General features: G+C 33.8%; 4 protein-coding genes and 1 non-coding gene across 6 annotated transcripts; 3 read left to right on the forward strand and 2 right to left on the reverse strand.

Moving 5' to 3' along the window:
- The first annotated feature begins 295 nt into the window (after positions 1 to 295).
- On the forward strand, positions 296 to 3,693 carry LOC131168853 (probable serine/threonine-protein kinase PBL9). The gene is made up of 6 exons (XM_058147110.1): positions 296 to 668; positions 1,156 to 1,487; positions 1,875 to 2,010; positions 2,135 to 2,277; positions 2,404 to 2,527; positions 3,013 to 3,693. Exons 1-6 carry the CDS (start codon positions 617 to 619, stop codon positions 3,405 to 3,407), a joined length of 1,182 nt encoding a protein of 393 aa, XP_058003093.1. The 5' UTR covers positions 296 to 616; the 3' UTR covers positions 3,408 to 3,693.
- Positions 3,694 to 3,865: 172 nt separating this feature from the next.
- LOC131179924 (uncharacterized) lies at positions 3,866 to 6,489 on the reverse strand. Of its 2 annotated transcripts, XM_058147111.1 has the most exons (4): positions 6,334 to 6,489; positions 5,590 to 5,656; positions 5,093 to 5,261; positions 3,866 to 4,261 (listed from the first exon to the last, which is right to left on the reverse strand). In XM_058147111.1, exons 2-4 carry the CDS (start codon positions 5,650 to 5,652, stop codon positions 4,065 to 4,067), a joined length of 429 nt encoding a protein of 142 aa, XP_058003094.1. In that variant the 5' UTR covers positions 5,653 to 5,656; positions 6,334 to 6,489; the 3' UTR covers positions 3,866 to 4,064. The 2 variants fall into 2 exon arrangements, with proteins under 2 accessions (XP_058003094.1, XP_058003095.1); XM_058147112.1 differs by lacking the exon at positions 5,590 to 5,656.
- Positions 6,490 to 6,681: 192 nt separating this feature from the next.
- LOC110635970 (ABC transporter I family member 20) lies at positions 6,682 to 9,647 on the forward strand. The gene is made up of 7 exons (XM_021785477.2): positions 6,682 to 6,850; positions 6,948 to 7,081; positions 7,837 to 7,956; positions 8,453 to 8,548; positions 8,715 to 8,867; positions 8,948 to 9,025; positions 9,157 to 9,647. The coding sequence occupies exons 1-7, from the start codon at positions 6,682 to 6,684 to the stop codon at positions 9,394 to 9,396; spliced, it is 990 nt and encodes a 329-aa protein (XP_021641169.2). The 3' UTR covers positions 9,397 to 9,647.
- Positions 9,648 to 11,024: 1,377 nt separating this feature from the next.
- Positions 11,025 to 11,096, forward strand: TRNAK-UUU (transfer RNA lysine (anticodon UUU)). Its single transcript has one exon. It is a non-coding gene; the product is annotated as a tRNA-Lys (tRNA).
- Positions 11,097 to 15,561: 4,465 nt separating this feature from the next.
- Positions 15,562 to 17,838, reverse strand: LOC110635977 (expansin-A4-like). Its single transcript, XM_021785484.2, has 3 exons — positions 17,485 to 17,838; positions 16,924 to 17,242; positions 15,562 to 16,220 (listed from the first exon to the last, which is right to left on the reverse strand). The coding sequence occupies exons 1-3, from the start codon at positions 17,624 to 17,626 to the stop codon at positions 15,911 to 15,913; spliced, it is 771 nt and encodes a 256-aa protein (XP_021641176.1). The 5' UTR covers positions 17,627 to 17,838; the 3' UTR covers positions 15,562 to 15,910.
- Positions 17,839 to 18,874: the final 1,036 nt, after the last annotated feature.

An 18,874-nucleotide genomic window follows, 5' to 3' on the forward strand; every position in this document is an offset into this window, starting at 1 on the left:
TTAATTATTTTTTAATTAGCAGTTTAAAAAAGTAATTGAAAAATTAACTTTTTGATACTTTTATAATTAAAATATATTAAATTTAGTTTTTGAATTATTTTTAATATCTTTTTATTAATATATTTTGAAAACATTTTTAATAACAATTTTAATATTGATATTTAAAATATTCTAAATAATTTTATATGTAATTTAAGTATATAATAATAAATAAATGGATAATTGAGTGGTATTTTAAAGAAAGATGCTGTGTTGGTTGATGTTTGTTTGGTTGTTTGTTGGAAAGCGAGTCAACCTTCGATAGTTGGCGAGGGTCTAAAAAGGCCACCAAGAAAAGAACCTCAAGCCATTCCGTAGACTCATTTTTCATGCTTTGCTGCAATCTTCTCGTCTCTCTTTTCCAACACCAAAACCAACCCACATATATCATCCATGTCCTCTTTCACTGTTAAGCTTTAAATTAGCTCAAAGTGATCTTTTTTCTCTAGCTCTTACTTCCCATTTTTAAGCAGGAAAAAAAAAAGATTTGTTGATACAAAGATCTGAGCTTTGTCTTTGTTTGATTTGAGTTTGGCTTTTGCAATTGCTGTAGTGAGTTACTGAAGCGTTTGTTTTCATGGGACTTTGCTGTAGCAATCGAATCAAGGCTTATACTCCTTCTAATACAGGTTTGGTTGGTGGGTGTGTGTGTCCCTATGTTTTCACAGTAAGTAGTAATTGATTTTGCTTGATTGGGATTGAATTTTCTTTATCTATAGATGCTTGAGCTGTTCTTTTTGTTAGTTGTCTTTTTTTTCTTTTAGTTTTTAAGATAAATTTGTATGGTTATGTTTCTTTACTTGATTATATGATAAATTCCCTTGGATTGTATCAGTAGTTGTAACAATTTGTTAGTCTCATGAGTAGCCTAAATTTTGGCCCTCTGGAGTTAGCCTTAGCTTGTGATATGTTGTAGAGTTTTAAGAATAAGAAAATCTTTTTTTCTTAAACATAGTTTGAATTAAGAAAGATGTTCTCTGAGATTGTATATCACGTTCAAGGACTTAATTGTTGATGAATTTGTGTTAGAAATTGGGAAATGAAAATAATAGCTTTTTGTGTTTTATTGCAAACCATTTTTAATGAATTCAATTGAATTATTTATTTATTATGTAGGACTGAATTCAAAAAATACCAGCAGGGATGCTAAAAATTTGAGTGGCTTGAGTAGAAAGTTCTCATCAGCTTCTAATTCTATACCCCAAACTCCTCGAAGTGAAGGTGAGATCTTGCAGGCAGTAAATTTAGAGAACATCAGCTTCAGTGAGTTGAAGACTGCCACTAGAAACTTTCGAACAGATAGCGTACTAGGAGAAGGAGGCTTTGGATCAGTTTTCAAAGGGTGGATTGATGAGCATTCACTTACTGCTGCAAAACCTGGTTCTGGCATGGTGATTGCTGTGAAGAGGCTTAACCAAGAAGGGTTCCAGGGTCACAGGGAATGGCTGGTCAGCAATCTGATTTCATTTTCTTAACTAATTCTACAAGATTTTGGGGATCCATTTTCAATTTTCAATTTTAGTGTTATGTCTCTTTACGCCTTTGTTCATACCTGTTTTGCTTATTTGGGAAAGTGGGTTTGTCCTTAATTGCATACTTCTTTCTTAATCAAAGGGAGCTTAAGGATTACACTGATATCTGTGATCTCGGCTTTTCTTGCATCTAAATTAGTATAGTGATCGTCTCATATGCATAGCTATAAAGATGTTCAAAGATTTCATAATACTAGCTTTTCAGCGAAATAAATGCATTCTAGTTACCTTTTTCATGACCAGAGTGTTTGAAAGATTGTTGAGCTAAACTGTTAATTTGCTGTTGTTCCTTTGGATATACAGGCGGAGATCAACTATCTTGGGCAATTGCAACATCCTAATCTTGTTAAGTTGATTGGTTATTGCTTTGAGGATGATCATCGACTTTTGGTTTATGAGTTCATGCCCCGTGGCAGTGTGGAGAATCATCTATTTAGGAGTGAGTTCCTGATGTTATTTTTATTAGCTGCTTTGTTGCCTATATGAAGAGGTAGCACAATCCCATGCTTACTGCACCTAAGTTAATATATTTTAACTGAAACATTAAACAAAATTTGAAACAGGAGGATCTCACTTCCAGCCACTTTCTTGGAAGATTCGCATGAAAGTGGCTCTTGGTGCTGCAAGAGGGCTTGCATTTCTTCATAGTGCTGAAACAAAAGTCATATATCGAGATTTCAAGACTTCTAATATACTTCTTGATTCAGTATGTAATTTTTCCAACATTGCTTGATCACTTTTTTCGCGATATATCTGAATTTGGGATTAAGGCTTAGTTGAGAATATCTGAATTTGTTGAGGTACACTGCTTCTGTATGCTCCATGTTTGCAGAACCACAATGCAAAGCTTTCTGATTTTGGTTTAGCCAGGGATGGACCAACTGGGGATAAGAGTCATGTCTCTACTAGAGTCATGGGAACTCATGGATATGCTGCACCAGAGTATTTAGCCACAGGTACCATTTTGTGTGTGGTTTCTGGCACTCTCGACTAATTGAACCTATTCGACAAGTTTCAATTTTCAGATTCAATGTACTTCTATAATTTTCTCTATGCTCTCCAAAGGTCTTGGTTGAAAAGTATATTTTTCGCTTGTTTGACACCATCAGAAGTGTTAAGCAGATCCTTAATCCTAGGACATTTTGTGTGTGTGTCTGTGCATATGCATGTTCACATGAGAGAGAGAGAGAGAGAGAGAGAGAGAGAGAGACCAAGTGAATGCTGCATTGATTCCTTTTAAGTACTTCCATTCAAATGTTTCTTTTGTTAAATATTCTCCAAGTGTCATAGCATAGTTCAAAATTTTTGCATAGCTGGGATGCTGTTAATGCAATCTGTGAGGTTCTGGCTTCACTTTTGTCTATTTGTAATATATGATGCAATAATACAATAGCAGTGTACCATGAGTTCTGATCATTGATTGTGTTTTGATATTGAGCAGGCCATTTGACTACAAAGAGCGATGTATACAGCTTTGGAGTTGTACTTCTAGAAATGTTATCTGGCCGACGAGCTATAGACAAGAATCGGCCAACAGGGCAGCATAATCTGGTGGAGTGGGCAAAACCTTACTTGACAAACAAACGCAAAATTCTCCATGTGTTGGATACGCGTCTGGATGGCCAATACTCCCTCAGTCGAGCCCAAAAGTTGGCTAACCTTGCACTTAAATGCTTAGATGTAGAACCAAAGTTCAGACCAAACATGGATGAGGTGGTAAAGGAATTAGAGCAGCTTCAAGAATCAAATAAAAAAGAGAACAATGTAACTCCTGGGGACAACAATGGTGGACGGATTGCACATCCACGACCTTCTGCATCACCGCTTCATGCATAGGCGTGAGTAAGATTTTTTGTTGTTAATATAAAGGAATCCTTAGATGGGAAACATTTTGAGTTCAGGCATGTGCTAGAAGCATGTGCCTATTTGAGCAGTGTACAGTTTCTGGTTATGTACTTTGCGTGCGTGTTAGTATTTATGCCTCCATTTTTGGATTTTTCCTGTTCGCCATCAGAATGATGGAGCACAGATAGTTATCTGGATTACTGCAATATTTTGTACTTGAAAACAGCTACAGAAGAGCAAAGTTTTTATGTGAGTATAATTAAGTTTATTTTGAGCATGCCTTCTGGAATTGATGGACAAGCTAGCAGAGATGGGATGTATAATCCTTCTCCCCTGCCAACAGAAGAGTGAACATTTTCAGTGATATAGCTTCTTAGGTACCAAGGAAAAGTTCATAAACATACATTTGACTAATCACTTTAAACTTTTTTTTTAAATGAAAATCTGAATTCCACCAAGAAACTTTGAGAAGATTTTTCATTCTCCCATAGGTAAGTTGCAGAGGCTATCGGCAGCAATAGACAACCTCCAACTGCCACAATATATACGAGCTAAACCAAATGTGTTCCAAAATTCAATTCTTCAACCATGGTAAATAAACAAATGAAAATAACAAGACAATTATTGGGACAAAATTCTTCAAGTGATTTATCGCCCTAGCAAAGCAACACGATCCTTCTGTATTGCCTGTGTTAGGTTGATGTCAAAGAGTTCGCATCGTATAGGCATCTCCATTTCATAGAAGGGGTTCTTTAAAACATAATCGGTGTACAATTCATATATGACTGTCAAGAGACCCTCCATGTGCTGCGTCCCAGGTTCACAGACCACAAAGAACTTTGTCCCTGAAGAGGGAAAAAGTGAGCCAAATAGATTTAGAACAATATGTAGCATCATACGATTCAGAATAGTTTGATTTCTTTTGTACAAGTTGAGTACTAAAGCTATTATTATATTTTGTCTTTTGAAATTAAATTTATTATTAGAAAGTTTTGATATATTTAGACTCCTAGACAATTTGAGTTATCCTACTAACAAAGACATGAATGTTGATACACTTCAGAAGAAAATAAATTGCCATGATAATTCATCCAACCTACATAACTATGTTAATTTAGCAGTTAAAGATAGGAGGCCCATATGATAGGTAATATTCATCATATAGGTGAAACCACACAAGAATCAATGAGAATCAGAAAAATGTGAATGGGCGTGTGAATGACAGTAATTTAACCCTTTCCATTGGTCGATTTGCAGATAACATCAACAAATACCCATGAATATAATTTTCAAGTCATTATCTATATAATCATTTAGTGATATAATTGTATTGCTGATAATTGTCTTCAGTTTATTGATCTACCTTAACATGATTAAAGCTTTTTAGCAAATTGTGAAAATATGTGCTGTTCTTAACTAAGCTGATGAATCAAATTAGAAAAAAAAGGATAAGTTAGCATGCAGAAGTCAAAGACATAAATATACAGCAATTCACTGCATTTTATTTATCAAAATCTATCGTTAATTGTTATAACAATAAAAATATTGTTGAGCTGATATTTTCATTATACGGAATCCAGATTCCAAACTCCAGATCAATAGTAGAATTTTTTTTTCCCATATACTATTGAGCATTTTAGTTTTGTGTAATTGAAAAAAAATAAAATTTTGCATACCAGTAAGGGATTGGAAACAATGGAGGTCAAATGTATCTGCTTCAAGGAGTTCGATGCCTGAACAACCAACGGTTGGTGATAGCTGTTGAGAGATAGCATGCATTGAATGCCATAAACTAGCTACTCGTAAGCTATCATTCGTATCCATCCGTCCGGCAGAACCATAATCCTAATTACTCATAATAGAATAAACAAAATACCATCAGACAAGCCCAATAGGCAGCAATACAGACAACAAGAACTCCAACAGTTCTTATCAAATTTAATATTTTTGGTGAGCTTATGTAAAGCCTGAAGTATATGGAGTACATTTGCGAAGCCCTTAAATATTTTGCCATTAAAAAAGTTCTATCTATTCCATTCCTAACAATAAAACGCATGAAGCAACAATGATTAAAACCACAGCAGTAAGGAAGCAATGTGAATCCACCCAGTGCCAAAGTGGAGCTTAGTGCAGTTTCCCCTACTATCTTTATGGGGAAGACAAGTTCATTTACCAGTATGTTGGCCATTTTATTTGCACAGCTCCACAATTTTGTCCACCCCTTCGCTTCTTTCATTAACCTAACAATTAACACACATTATATATAAGGAGTAGTTTATAAATTCTCTTCAGTACCTAATGCTTTCCCCTCTAATCACTTCATTTGTTTTGCTGGAAACTAAATTGCCTAATTACTGTAAAAAATCAGAAGATCCATTTCTGTACTATATCATAGGTTACCCAAACATCCCTATATGACTGCTGAGAAAAAAGGAAAAGGATTTTGAACCAATGCTTATCATTTTATTAGATTGCAAATATGGTAATTCCAAAAATTTCTTTTACAGTCAATGATTTCCATCACCTCTTATTGTGATTCAAGAAGAGAAAAAAAAATTGCCAGGTCTGGAGACAATTTAGCATGCCTCTTTAACATATCTCCAAAAATTATTAGTCTTTTTGTCCCCAAAGAGATTCGCAATTTCCAGCAATCAAAACAAAGAGTATATCTTGATCGGCATTATATGATTGCTGGAAAGTATATGTTTTCCATAAATTCTGAATCAAATCTATAGCTTTTAATCTTCGCAAGCTCATTCTCAGCTTAAATTATGTCAATTTTTTTTTCCAAAAAAAATCCACATTTATCGTAATTACTAACTAATTTATCAATTCCCCAAAAAAAGAATATAAATAAAACCTATCAGAAGCAATTTCAGCGGAAATACAGGCATGAAAATTGAACAGGAGTGGATACCTTGTAGAAGATCAAACCACCTGATTTATTGATAATGTATAAGCTGTAAATCGCTGCCATTTCCAGACACTTTCTCGGAATCTGAACAGCTAGAAAAAGGAGGACTCAAAACCCCTAACAATGAGATCGGAACGTTCTCAGTGGGAAAAAAAAATTACCTACAGATCTGCACCGTTTGTCCTGTGGAACCCCATTCGGTCCTGATATTATAGAGCCACGTGTTACTCTCTCAACATGCCACGTCGGGCCATTAGAAGAGTTAGGTAAGAGGCAGATGTATTAGTAGAGGAGAAGCTGCACAGATTTACCTACTCCCCTGGGGTCTATTGTGGAGGAAGAGAGAGGAAGATGGGTGTCCTGGAGCATCAAGAACCAACAATAGAGATCAACGGCCTGAAGTTCACGTATCCAGGTATCGACGGGCACCCACCGCCTGGGTCGAAACCTCTGATAGATGATTTCTCTCTCACTCTCAAGTCCGGTGACCGGTGCCTTCTCGTTGGATCCAATGGCGCTGGTTCGTATAACCTTTTCAGAGTTCCTAACAGTTAGTAGTGAAGATATTGATTATAAGAAAGGGTTTAATTTTTGTTTTTGGGTGAAAATTCGATTAGGGAAAACGACAATACTGAAGATATTGGGAGGGAAGCACATGGTGGAGCCTCAAATGGTTCGCGTGTTAGGAAGGTCTGCTTTTCACGACACTGCTTTGACGTCCTCCGGTGATCTCTGTTATCTTGGAGGAGAGGTTGGGGTTAAATGATTCAGTCCTTTTTTTTTTTTTTTTTTTTTTATACACAGCGAAGCCAAAAATTTAGTTTTTTTTTCTTTATTATGCGGAATTTCATTACACAGCGAAACCAGAATTTACAATTTTTTTTTTGGCCAAAATTCTACTAATACTGCATCATATGCTATAGACAAACATAATTATTAAACTAGAACACACTCAAGCCTTGAAGCTTTTTAAGAGTTCAAGTACCACTTATGTTGGTTTGTTCATTCCTGTTTATTGTAAATTGTCTATTTATTAATTGTTTATTTAATTATTGGTATGGCTTGGAGAATATCATATGTAATAGGGTGAATTACAATGTACTCTGTGGGTATTACCATTATTTAATGTCATTTAACTATATATAACAAATAATTAAGAGTATTTTGTCATATCGTTTCTATATTGTTTGATTACACTTAGTAATAATAATAATAATAATAATAATAATAATTTAATTGGATCTAAAATATTAAACTTTTAATAACTAAACGATGAAGGGATAGAGTTGGAGATTCAGTTATCCATAAATTGTAATTTAATTTAGAAATACATTTGCAATATGTAAAAAGGAAAATAATATACCTCTCTAGCACTAGAAATGGAAAAATTTATGGGAGATGGCGGGCCATTGCCCTCTCAGCTCCTCCCCCTCCCCCAACCCCCACACCCCACAAGGCCTCTCCTCTCCTACCCCTGTCCATAATATGCCAGTTTCTCTTTTGTAGTGGAGGCGAGATGTTGCTTTTGCTGGGTTTGAGGTTCCCATACAAATGGATGTTTCTGCAGAGAAAATGATATTTGGTGTAGCAGGAATTGATCCTCAGAGAAGAGCTGAACTGATCAAGGTAACAGTTCATTCTAGTCCTCTTCCTCTCATTATTAAAAAAGATACTGTTTTGCGTAAAGTCTAGATGGTGACCAATTGCCTCTATCTCATCCGTAAAATGGTTTTCAGAGTTCTTTCTTTGATACTGACAGGTTTTTGGCCTAAGTAAAATTTATTATTTTGTGCATTCTTTATTGCTTTGGTTTGCAAGTCCTAGTTCCTATTTACTTTCTTTCATTTTCTTGGAAAAGCATATGTATCCTCAGTTTAATATAATAGAAGAAACAACTTTCATCTCATCAATTAACATGAGGAATGTCTTATCCCAATTCCAATAATAATAATCCATTAAATTGTTAAGAAAATAATTTGATCAATTTTTACACTTTAAGATGATGAAAGAAGTTAAGTAATTCCATAAGTTGCATTTTGTTCAGCAATTGTGGAGAATCTTATGTTATTTTTATTTGGCTTCCAACGTCATGAGAATGCAACTTGCTTTCATGGTACTATAGGTATTAGATATTGATCTGTCATGGAGGATGCACAAGGTTTCTGATGGTCAAAGAAGAAGAGTGCAAATTTGCATGGGTCTCCTTAGGCCATTTAAGGTATCTCCTTCTATTGCATATTTGAACCTTTATAAGAAGTTACTTCACTATTTATTTTACCACCTTGTTTGCTTTTAGTAACCTATGGAGCTTTTTGTATGCTGAGGCTCCTTTTTCCTCGTATCCTTTGTTGTTATATGTCTCATCTACCTCGCTGTTTATCTAGGTTCTTCTTCTTGATGAGATAACAGTTGACCTTGATGTGCTGGCAAGGGCTGACCTTCTGAAGTTTCTAAGAAAGGAATGTGAAGAAAGAGGTGCCACAATAATTTACGCAACACATATATTTGATGGATTAGAGGAGTGGCCAACACATATTGTATGTCTTGTTACCTTTCAGTGGCTCTTCAATACGCTTGTATAATACATGTCCTTCTCAAGTCATTTCTTTTTGTCCAGGTGTATGTGGCTCATGGGAAGTTACAGTTAGCAATGCCAATGGCAAAAGTCAAGGAGATTAGTAATTTATCACTTATGGTTAGTTTTAATGTCTAATTCTTGAATTTGGCACTTCATGTTGATTGTTCTAGACATCATGGAATATTTGTTTTATCACTCTTTTTACATTCTTTTCAAATGATCAATGAACTGATGACATAGACTTGCAGAGGACAGTAGAGAGCTGGCTGAGGAAAGAAAGAGATGAGGAGAGGAGGAGAAGAAAAGAAAGAAAGGCAAGTGGTCTTCCAGAATTTCAAAAACAAATGGAGGGAAGCCGAGTTACTGGTGATCCATCTTCTGCTGCTGTTCGTGCTATGAACAATGGTTGGGCTGCTGGTAGACTGCACTCAACCATTGCAGGTGAAGAGAACTTCTTCTTAAGCTCAAATAGAGTTTTGAGACAGTAGGCAAAATAATTCCGATAAAACAGTTAGTTCAAAAGGTCCCCGTTTGTTACACATGATCTCAAATTGATTCGCATATCCTTGAAGTATGACTGGCAAGTGGCAAGTTTGTTCACAAGTTTTTCTGCAGCAAACATTTGAAAAAGAAAAATAAATGCAACAGCTTGTATCATTGTATTCATTTAGTTAAAATCCATATGCAATGGATGTATGATTCATTATGAATAAATAAAGTTGTCAATGTTTGTCTTCTAGTCATCCATTTGCTAGTTGCTCAAAAGCTTCAACTCAGAGGTTAAAGGTTTTGTTTTGCTGGTCTTTGCAGTCTGCCCAGGTCATTAATGTGGAAGTACTTATCCTATAGTTTGCAAGCTTGTAGTTGTGTTGCATTACAACTTATAAACTGAATTCGTAGGCTGTAATGCTTATAATCAAATAGAACAAACATGATTTGTGCATCCAACGCTATAATCTGTCAATTCTTATCATCACCTGGAATTGAGAGGTGCTCATACATGGGATAACAAACGTAGAATACCATTTTCACCTTTCTGAAAGTGAGCATGATGTTGAATCTTAACCAGATTTGGTTTTCATACTCCACAGATTCACCTAGAAATGGATATGCACCCAGTTACTGTGATTTTTATAAGATAAAAGAAATCCTAAATTAGCGTCTCAAAGATGTACATGACATTTAAACTGACATAAAAATTTTTGTATTTGTCATTTTGGGCTTTAAGGACTTTGCAATAGAAGAATTGGAAGTCGGGGTGTTTTTGTTTTTTTTTTGTTTTTTTTTTTTTTCAACTAGTAAATTTATAAAGCCTCTAAAGAGGCAAGGAGAATAATACATATTTTGTTTGCTCTAGAGGATTACAAGCAAAAAAATCTTCATGAAGCATCGTTTGTGCTAAATTATATCAAAAGGGCAGAACCCAACCCTTTACTGCACAAATCACATTATGAGCATCTCCTTCAAATGAACTAAAAGAAAATATCTAATTTTGGCTGACGCTGCTTCTCTGCAAATTAGAGTTTCCCTTCAAGGGCGAAAGGATAAGTAATACCTGTGGCCATTTTGAATTGCAAGTAATCTCAATCGGGCTAAATGAAAAAAAATTTGCCTAGTATTTTCAAAGTTCTGCTTTATAATAATAAGATTGAAATATTTATGCAAGGAATGTAAAGCCACCTTCGTAAAATGCTTATAGCTATATTTTTTTTAAATGGTTAAATTGATTTATTTAGTTTTAAATTTTAAAATTCAATCATAAATTAAAAAAAATATTAATTAAATATAATAAATTAGTTTTAATCAAATAACGTTAACTTTCTTGTTCTCAATTATTCTTAGATTGTTTTTTTTTTTTTTTTGAATTAAAAGATTCAAGAATAAAATATTATAAGTTTTTTTTTTAAATTTTTGTCCAAGATAAGAATATAAAGTACATAAGTTACATATGATATAGAACTGGAAATTGACGGAAGCCAAATTACACTTGCAAATTGCAAAGTAATCAAATAAATAACGAACCAATGGCCAATAAATGAACATAATAATTCAGTATAAGAACCTTTTGAGCCAAATATAGTAATGATTTTAATTAAACAGTAGTTAACAACAGCAAGCCGTCTTAGCTCAGAGGTAGAGCGCATGGCTTTTAACCATGTGGTCGTGGGTTCGATCCCCACAGACGGCGCTCATGTTTTTGCTAAGCCCCCATAGACCTTACTAATTCAAATATGAATTGCTCCTCAGCCCATTTCAATGCATTAGGTTTTTTTTTTAAAAAAAATTTTTTTATATACCCTTTGGAAAGTTTTTCCTTTTATAAAAAATATATTATAAAATAAATCCAAATTTATCAGAATTTACCAGGCATTAAGATTTATTTTTTTCAGGGCAGACAAGAATTCCTAAAACGAAAAAAAAATTATAGGCCTTCTTTCCAAAGCAGACAGAAACCGACCTCGATAAAGCCTTCTTTCCAACTCTTAATTTGAATGGCTTAGGCAAATGAACGCTAATAAGGAAAAATAAGTAGGCAAAGGTAGAGAAAGAAAAGAGGCACGTGCACATCCACCGACATGTGGGATTACTTTTACTCTTTTTTTCCCAGCTTGAGAAAGCGTTGTTTGCAATTAATTCCACCAAATTACACCACGTTTCAAATTGAAGTTTAAAAAGGCAAAAAAATATTTGAGAAATTTATTTTATAATCTTTAAATTATGCAATAAATAATATTTAAATTCTTTATTTTTTGTAAAAAAAAAATTTATTAACCCTATAATATTTTATTATGTTGAACATTTCATTCCTTCTAATTTTTTTTCTAAGTATATTTTGCTAATTATACGAGTTATACAATATAATATAATTAATATTAAATTTTGTTGAGTTAGTTTGACATAATATAATCTATTTAACATAATTTGATATAATCTCATATAGTTCATTTGATACTTTTTTTTTATATGATTCAACACTTTTAATTTTTATAAAATAATATATTATACTCATCATGCATAAATTTAATAATATATAAAAATATAATATTTAACATTAAATAAACAAGTTATATTTCAATACTTGACTAATTAATAGTTTAATTAAAAAAATAATGTGTTCAACTTGTTATACAAATTCGCAAATTAAATAAATTTTAATGAAGGAAATAAAACAAACTAAAATAAAGTAATAAATCTACAATAAATAAATAATTAGGCATATATTTACTAATTCATTATTTTCTAATAATGTCATTTATGAATTAAAGGGTAAAAATGAGTTCTAAACACAGTATAGGTTATAGGTTGACAAGTAATACAAATAATAATGTGTATCATAAATATTAAATTGAGTTAATAGTTTAACTCACAACATAATTATTAATTATAAGTAAGTCAACACAATTTTGATATAAACACAAGTAAATCTAAACCTAACCCTTAAGTTTAATATCGATTTCGCAAATTATAACTAAAATTACCACCTCTACCTTATCTCCCATTCTGTCCCTCTCTTCCTCCCATTTTTATCTCTCCTTCCCTCTCCCTCGGGTTTGTTTGGATAGGGTAAGAAAAAGGTAAGTAAAGGAAGGGCAAAAAAAGATAAAAGAGGACTATAATAAAAACAAATTTCATATATTGAGAGTGAGTGAATTAATAAAAAAGTAGAAAGATGTAATATATATTTATTACGTTTGGAAAGAGATGAAATAAGGGTAAACTTAATAAGTGTAGAAATAAAAATAGCCATAACTCCCACCTCATTTTCTTATCCCTAATTTAAAGTGTAAGAAAAATTGAAATTTGAGGGATAAAGGAGGACAAGACTCCTCAATTGTTGTCTCCCTCTCTCCTAAAAAATAATTAAATACAAGCAAAAAAAAAAAAATCAAACAGTCCCCAATATATAATGAAGTTTTCGCTTGCTTTTGCATTTGATATACGTTCCTTGGTAATTTTAGAATCAACTACATACACTGGTATTAACGATGAAGATATTGAAGAGGAGTTCAAGAAATTAGATATTTCGTCATCAAGCAAACCGTCTACTAAAAGTGGTGGCTCCACCATCCAACTAACGGCAGCGTGCGAAGTCAGGTCGAAGGAGTTATGTGGGCTGGAGGATTTGTTCTAGGCATATGAGGCAAGGTACCACTGCCACATATGGGCTATGAAGATAGCTGAGATTGGATTCACTGTGAGCACACTTTTGGACATGAAGGACGAGAAGCTTGATGAGAAAATAAGCAATTTATTTCAGATTTTTCAGATGGGATCCTCTTGTTGAGAACAGAAAAACGGCCAATGTTAGAGCTAAGAGGAGGCCCGAGAAAGGAACGCTTTTAAAGGGAAATTTTTGTTATGTTAAATTAATACAAATTAGTCTTAAAATAGACTGAATAATTTGTTTATTATTTTTTTTATTGAAAATAAATATATATATGCATGGGTTCAAGAAAAAAGCACCTTCTTTAGTAAATCATAATAATTTTATTATTAAAGTATGCTAACACTTATAAATCCATAAACATACCTATTCATAATTTAATTATATTATTAACTCAACTCAACTCAACTAAATCTTTATCCCAAAAATTTAGGGTCGGTTATATGGATTCGCTTTCTCTACTCTAAACAATTTTGGGTTAAATTCTTAGAAATGTATAATGCTTTTAGGTCATGTTGTACTACTCTCCTCCAAGTCAATTTAGGTCTACCTCTTTTTTTCTTTCTATCCTCTAACCTAATGTGCTCTACTTGTCAAACTGGAGCCATCGTATGTCTACGCTTCACATGATCAAACCACCTCAATCTCCCTTCTCTCAACTTATCCTCAATTGGCATCACTCCTACCTTTTCTCTAATACTCTCATTACGAACTTTATCTAGTCTAGTATGGCCACTCATCCACTTTAACATTCTCATATCTGTAACTCTTATCTTAGACACATATGACTTTTTCAGTGCCCAACACTCACTACTATATAACATAGCCGGTCGTATGGCTGTATGGTAAAATTTTCCTTTCAACTTATTGGGAATCTTGCGATCACATAAAACTCCTGTGGCACGTCTCCACTTCAACCATCCGACTTTAATCCCATGACTAACATCCTCCTCGCATCCCCCATCTATTTGAAGGACTAAGCCGAGATATTTAAAGTGGTTACTTTGGAACAGTACCACTCCATCTAAACTAACTCCTTCCCTATTACCAGTTTGGCCTTCACTGAACTTATAATGTATGTATTCTGTCTTCGTTCTACTTCACTTAAAGGCTTTTGATTCTAGAGTACTTCTCCAAAGCTCTAACTTTCTATTGACTCATTCCCGCGTCTCATCTATCAGAACAATATCAACCGCAAACATCATGCACCAAGGAATACACTCTTGTATATGTTTCGTCAATTCACCTAAAACTAATGTAAAAAGGTAAAGGCTTATAGCTGATCTTTAGTGTAATCCAATTGAGATCAGAAAATCTCTTGTGTCCTCTCCCATTGTGCGCACAATAGTAGTTACTCCTTCATATATATCTTTTAATACTTATATGTACCTAATAGATACCCTTTTTTGTTTTAACATACTCCATAAGACATCTCTCGGAACACTATCATAAGCCTTCTCCAAATCAATAAAAACCATATGTAGATCTTTCTTCACATTTCTATATTTCTCCATCAAGCTTCTAATTAGAAAGATCGCTTTCATAGTTGAATGACCGGACTTGAAGTCAAATTGATTGAGAGGGATAAAAGTATCATGACGTAGTCGATGCTCTACAACTCTCTCCTATAATTTCATAGTATGACTCATGAGTTTAATTCCCCTATAGTTTGAGCAACTCTGTATGTCTCTCTTATTCCTGTAAGTGATCCAACATTCCAAGTACCAACCCTGATTCTCCTCCAACCCTGATTCTCCTTCTATCCTGTTCTTTCCTAATTGATCTCATTCTATGATATCTTCTATTATTTTCTATGTCTATCTTGTGTTATATTCCACTATCTGTTCTACTATCTGTCCTATGGACTAACTTCTTTACTCACACCCGTTCTCACTTAACACCACACCTGGGCGCTGATATGACGCGTCGCTTTCGTTGAACGCCCTACACCCTTGCATATTTCTCACTACACCTGGGTTCCGATGTAGCGCGTCGTAAATAGAAGATGCCCCAACATTTATATCATTTGAATCCATATCATAAGGTGTGATGAAATTTTTACGCTGATTGTCACCTACTGCAACCCTCCTCTTTTATTCGGACTTAAGACCAACTAAACGCAAACTATTTAGGCGAAGTTAATCTAATTATATTATTAACAAAATAAAAAATTAGAGATAAATGAGTTATTAAAGGACTAAGTAGAAATTCTAATATAATTCACTGATTAAAAAATATCATTTAGAACATTAAATAACAGTTGAAATTTATTTAATTATTTTACAATTCTTATAATTAAAATATATCAAATTGATTTTTAAATTAATTTAATTTCATGTTTGTACTTAGTAGCCAAATTCGATCATAATTAATAACACACCCTTTGAGGGATGTGAAGAGACAATTTAGTAGTAATTTTTTTTTTATTTTCTGGAACGATCAAAATTACTTGTATTTATTGAAGGTAAAAGCATCAAGAGCAAGATAATTTATCATCAACTACTATAATTATAGGAACAGAACAATTTAGAGACAATTATATTACCCAAGAAGAGGCTGCGGGCCACATCTTTTTCCTTACTGCAGCCGCTTCAGCTTCTTAAACTGTTTCACCTCACTAAAAACAGTAAAAAAAGTAAAAACACCGCCCCTACCCCAGAGTCCATAGTATAAAACAAAAAATATTACCACAGACAACACTTTCTTTACCCCATACACCACCAACAACTTCAAATTTTCCCGAGAAAATTTAGGAAAACTGAAGGCGGGAAATACTGCAATAAAATAGTAATATATATAAAATAAGTTTTTTTTTTTTAAAATAAAGATGAGAAAAATCAGACTCGGAAATTCTTTCCCGTGAAGGTCTGACCGAACTGCCAATTGGGTGGTGCGATGTTCCAAGAAGTTGACGTGCGCCTATCGCTGCCCGTGACCCTAAACGAAAGAGCCTGTCCCACAAGTACTGCATTGGATTGCCAATTCTGTCCCCAGTTTCTACTCATGCTCATCCACCCTGTCTGTGATCCCTTGACGCTCACCTTCACGATATCCCCTGCACCTGCGACGTTGGTTACCAGAACTAGATTGAAGTAACGGAAACCGTTTATTGTGAATCTCATTCCACCTTGCTTCCTGCACGGTATCCTGAAAAACCAAAACAAAATGCAAATTTTTTTTTTTTAACATTTGATTTAAATTTAAGTTTTTTTTTTTTTTTTTTTTACAATTTTAACATAACTCTAATATTATATAATTACAATTAATTAATATTTTTTAAGTTTTTTTTTTCTTATATATATATCCTAAAAAAATTTAATTTAAAAAAAAAATAGATCTATAAATTTTTTCTTATTTTGACCCTTTTCCTGATTTATCGGGAAAATATGAAATTACCACATTGCCTTATTATCATTTTACTGTACACATAGAAGGGTAAGGTTATTTTCGTATTTTAATAATATGCAGTTTGTTCCAAGAGCTAAAATGTGGAAAGCTTTTTTGAATGGGTAAAAGTGTCAGGATCTAATCCCCGCCAGTAATTGGCCATTCTGCTTATTCTTTTGAGGCACCGTTTGTTTCCCGATAAAAGTATGGGGGAAAAGTAAATGCCATGAAAGTATGGCTCTCACCATTATCAAAATAAACATCGAATTTTGGAAAAACTATAGCAGATGAGAGAAATACAGTGATTTACGCAGAACTGAAACCTCATTTTGAACAGAACGAAAACTGAACCCAAAACGAAGAGATTAAAAGGGCCCGGAATGTGTGACCCAGAAAGCATATAAGCGAAAGTATAAAAAAAAAAAAGGGAAAAGGGAGAAGCAGAGATTCTTAGCGTACTCACCGGCGATATGTTACTGGGACTATTCCAGCACGGTACTCAGCAATCTTGAGGAACATGGGCATGGCGAGATCGAAATGGGAGCGAGGTGGGTTGCACCACCCACCATTGTCGCTGGGCAGAGCGTAGTTAGGAGGACAGAAGTTGGTCGCCGTTATAAAGATGGATGGGTTACCGGGATTGCACCATCTGGGATCGTTTGCACATTTGATCTCAAAGCAAGCACCGCAACTAAGGCCATTGTTGAAGAGTGCTGTGCTCAGCGCTGCTGTGTTCACTCCATACCCTTGGCTGTAAAGATTCCCATACCCACAAGCGCCGCCTGCGCAGAGAATATTGGATCAACAGACATTAAACTCTGACAGAGAAAAATGATGAATTTGCAACAACAATAGAAAAAAACAGGCCCAAAATGAATCAAATGGCTATGATTTAGTAAAATGCAGGGTTGAAATCCTGTTTTCACGAATAAGAAAGCAGAGTAGTGGAAGATTCGCTTTGTCGGTGTAAACGAGAAGCAGAGAACTACAAAAGACCTTGTAGTTCCATGAGTAAAGAACCTACCCATAGTTCCAGAGGCGTCGCTGCCACCATAGAAAGTAGCATGGGCACTTTCCCAAGGGCCACCGGTGTAAACCCCAGGGATTCTTGCGTTAGCCACCACGAAAAGCGACACCAAAGATACAATGCAGAGCAGATTAGCCATTCGGGAAAGCCTGTGTGAAAGAGAAAGAGAGGGACCGAGAAGAAAGTACGGCGAGTTTTTTTGCGAGAATTGAGATTGGAGCGAATGAGGAAAGCGGGAAGAAGGTGGGGGTATTTATGGAGAGCCCGAGGGGTGAGGGAATCAAGAGAAGGCAGAGACCAGAGAGCCTGTAAAACAATTACTCTGTAATTAATTCTCTCTCTCCCCCTCTCTCTCTCTCTCTCTCTCTCTCTCTTTCTCTCTAGATCCATTTTGAGTAATTTTCAATTATTATTATTATATGGGCATTTCATGTTATTTGCTTTTGATTGTTGAGCCAATTTGAAAGAAAAAAAAAGAAATTAAATTTAAAAAAAAAAAAAAAGTAAAACCATCACATTAATAGTTAATTTAATGGTTGAAAACCAAAATTGAAGTGCACCTTGCTTGTGTTTGAAGCGGTAATGCCTGTTCCTCATCTTTATTTATTCATTTTATTTTCCTCTTTTGAACAACAGACAGTGAATAGTAATTAGGCATTAACCAAACAGAGACTCTCTCTCTCTCTCTCTCTCTCTCTCTCTCTCTCTCTGTGAAGAGAAGACAATAAATACCAAAACGCGTCAATGGTGACTACAGTCCGTATATTAACAAAATTATAGAAAATTTATTAAATATGTCATAAATAATGTTTTCCACTTATATAAATATAAAATTTATTTCACATAAATTATATATATATATAAAATGAGCATTTGATTTAGATATATTTATACTCCGTTTTTCAGTAGACAGGATAAAGTAAAATTTTTTAAAATAAAATTATTTAAAAAAACTTTTACTCTCCTAAACACAAATCTTAAACTTTAGAAACAATTTTATTATTTTAATAAAACTTCCTATCAAATAAGGCTAATGGCAAAAATTTATCAAATTTTATTTTTAAATTTTTTTTTAATTAATGTAATTAATATATTTAAAAGAGCAATTTTTCTCGATAGTAATTTTAATAATAATGCAATGTTGGTCAAGAGGAGCTTTAATTTGATTTTGAGTCTAAATTAGTTATTTCAGTTTAAGGTTTAAATAAGTCCTTTTAAGGTTTTTTTATTTTTAATTTGATTTTAATTTTGATTTCAATTCAATTTTAATTTTATTCAAATTTAATAGGAGAAAATTTTAAATTTTAATTTTTTTAAAAAAATTAATTTGATCTGAAATCAATTCAATTAGTTCTAATCTGATTCCAATAAGCTTCAATACTAATTT

Source organism: Hevea brasiliensis, chromosome 5 (assembly GCF_030052815.1).
Source record: "Hevea brasiliensis isolate MT/VB/25A 57/8 chromosome 5, ASM3005281v1, whole genome shotgun sequence".
NCBI lineage: Eukaryota > Viridiplantae > Streptophyta > Magnoliopsida > Malpighiales > Euphorbiaceae > Hevea > Hevea brasiliensis.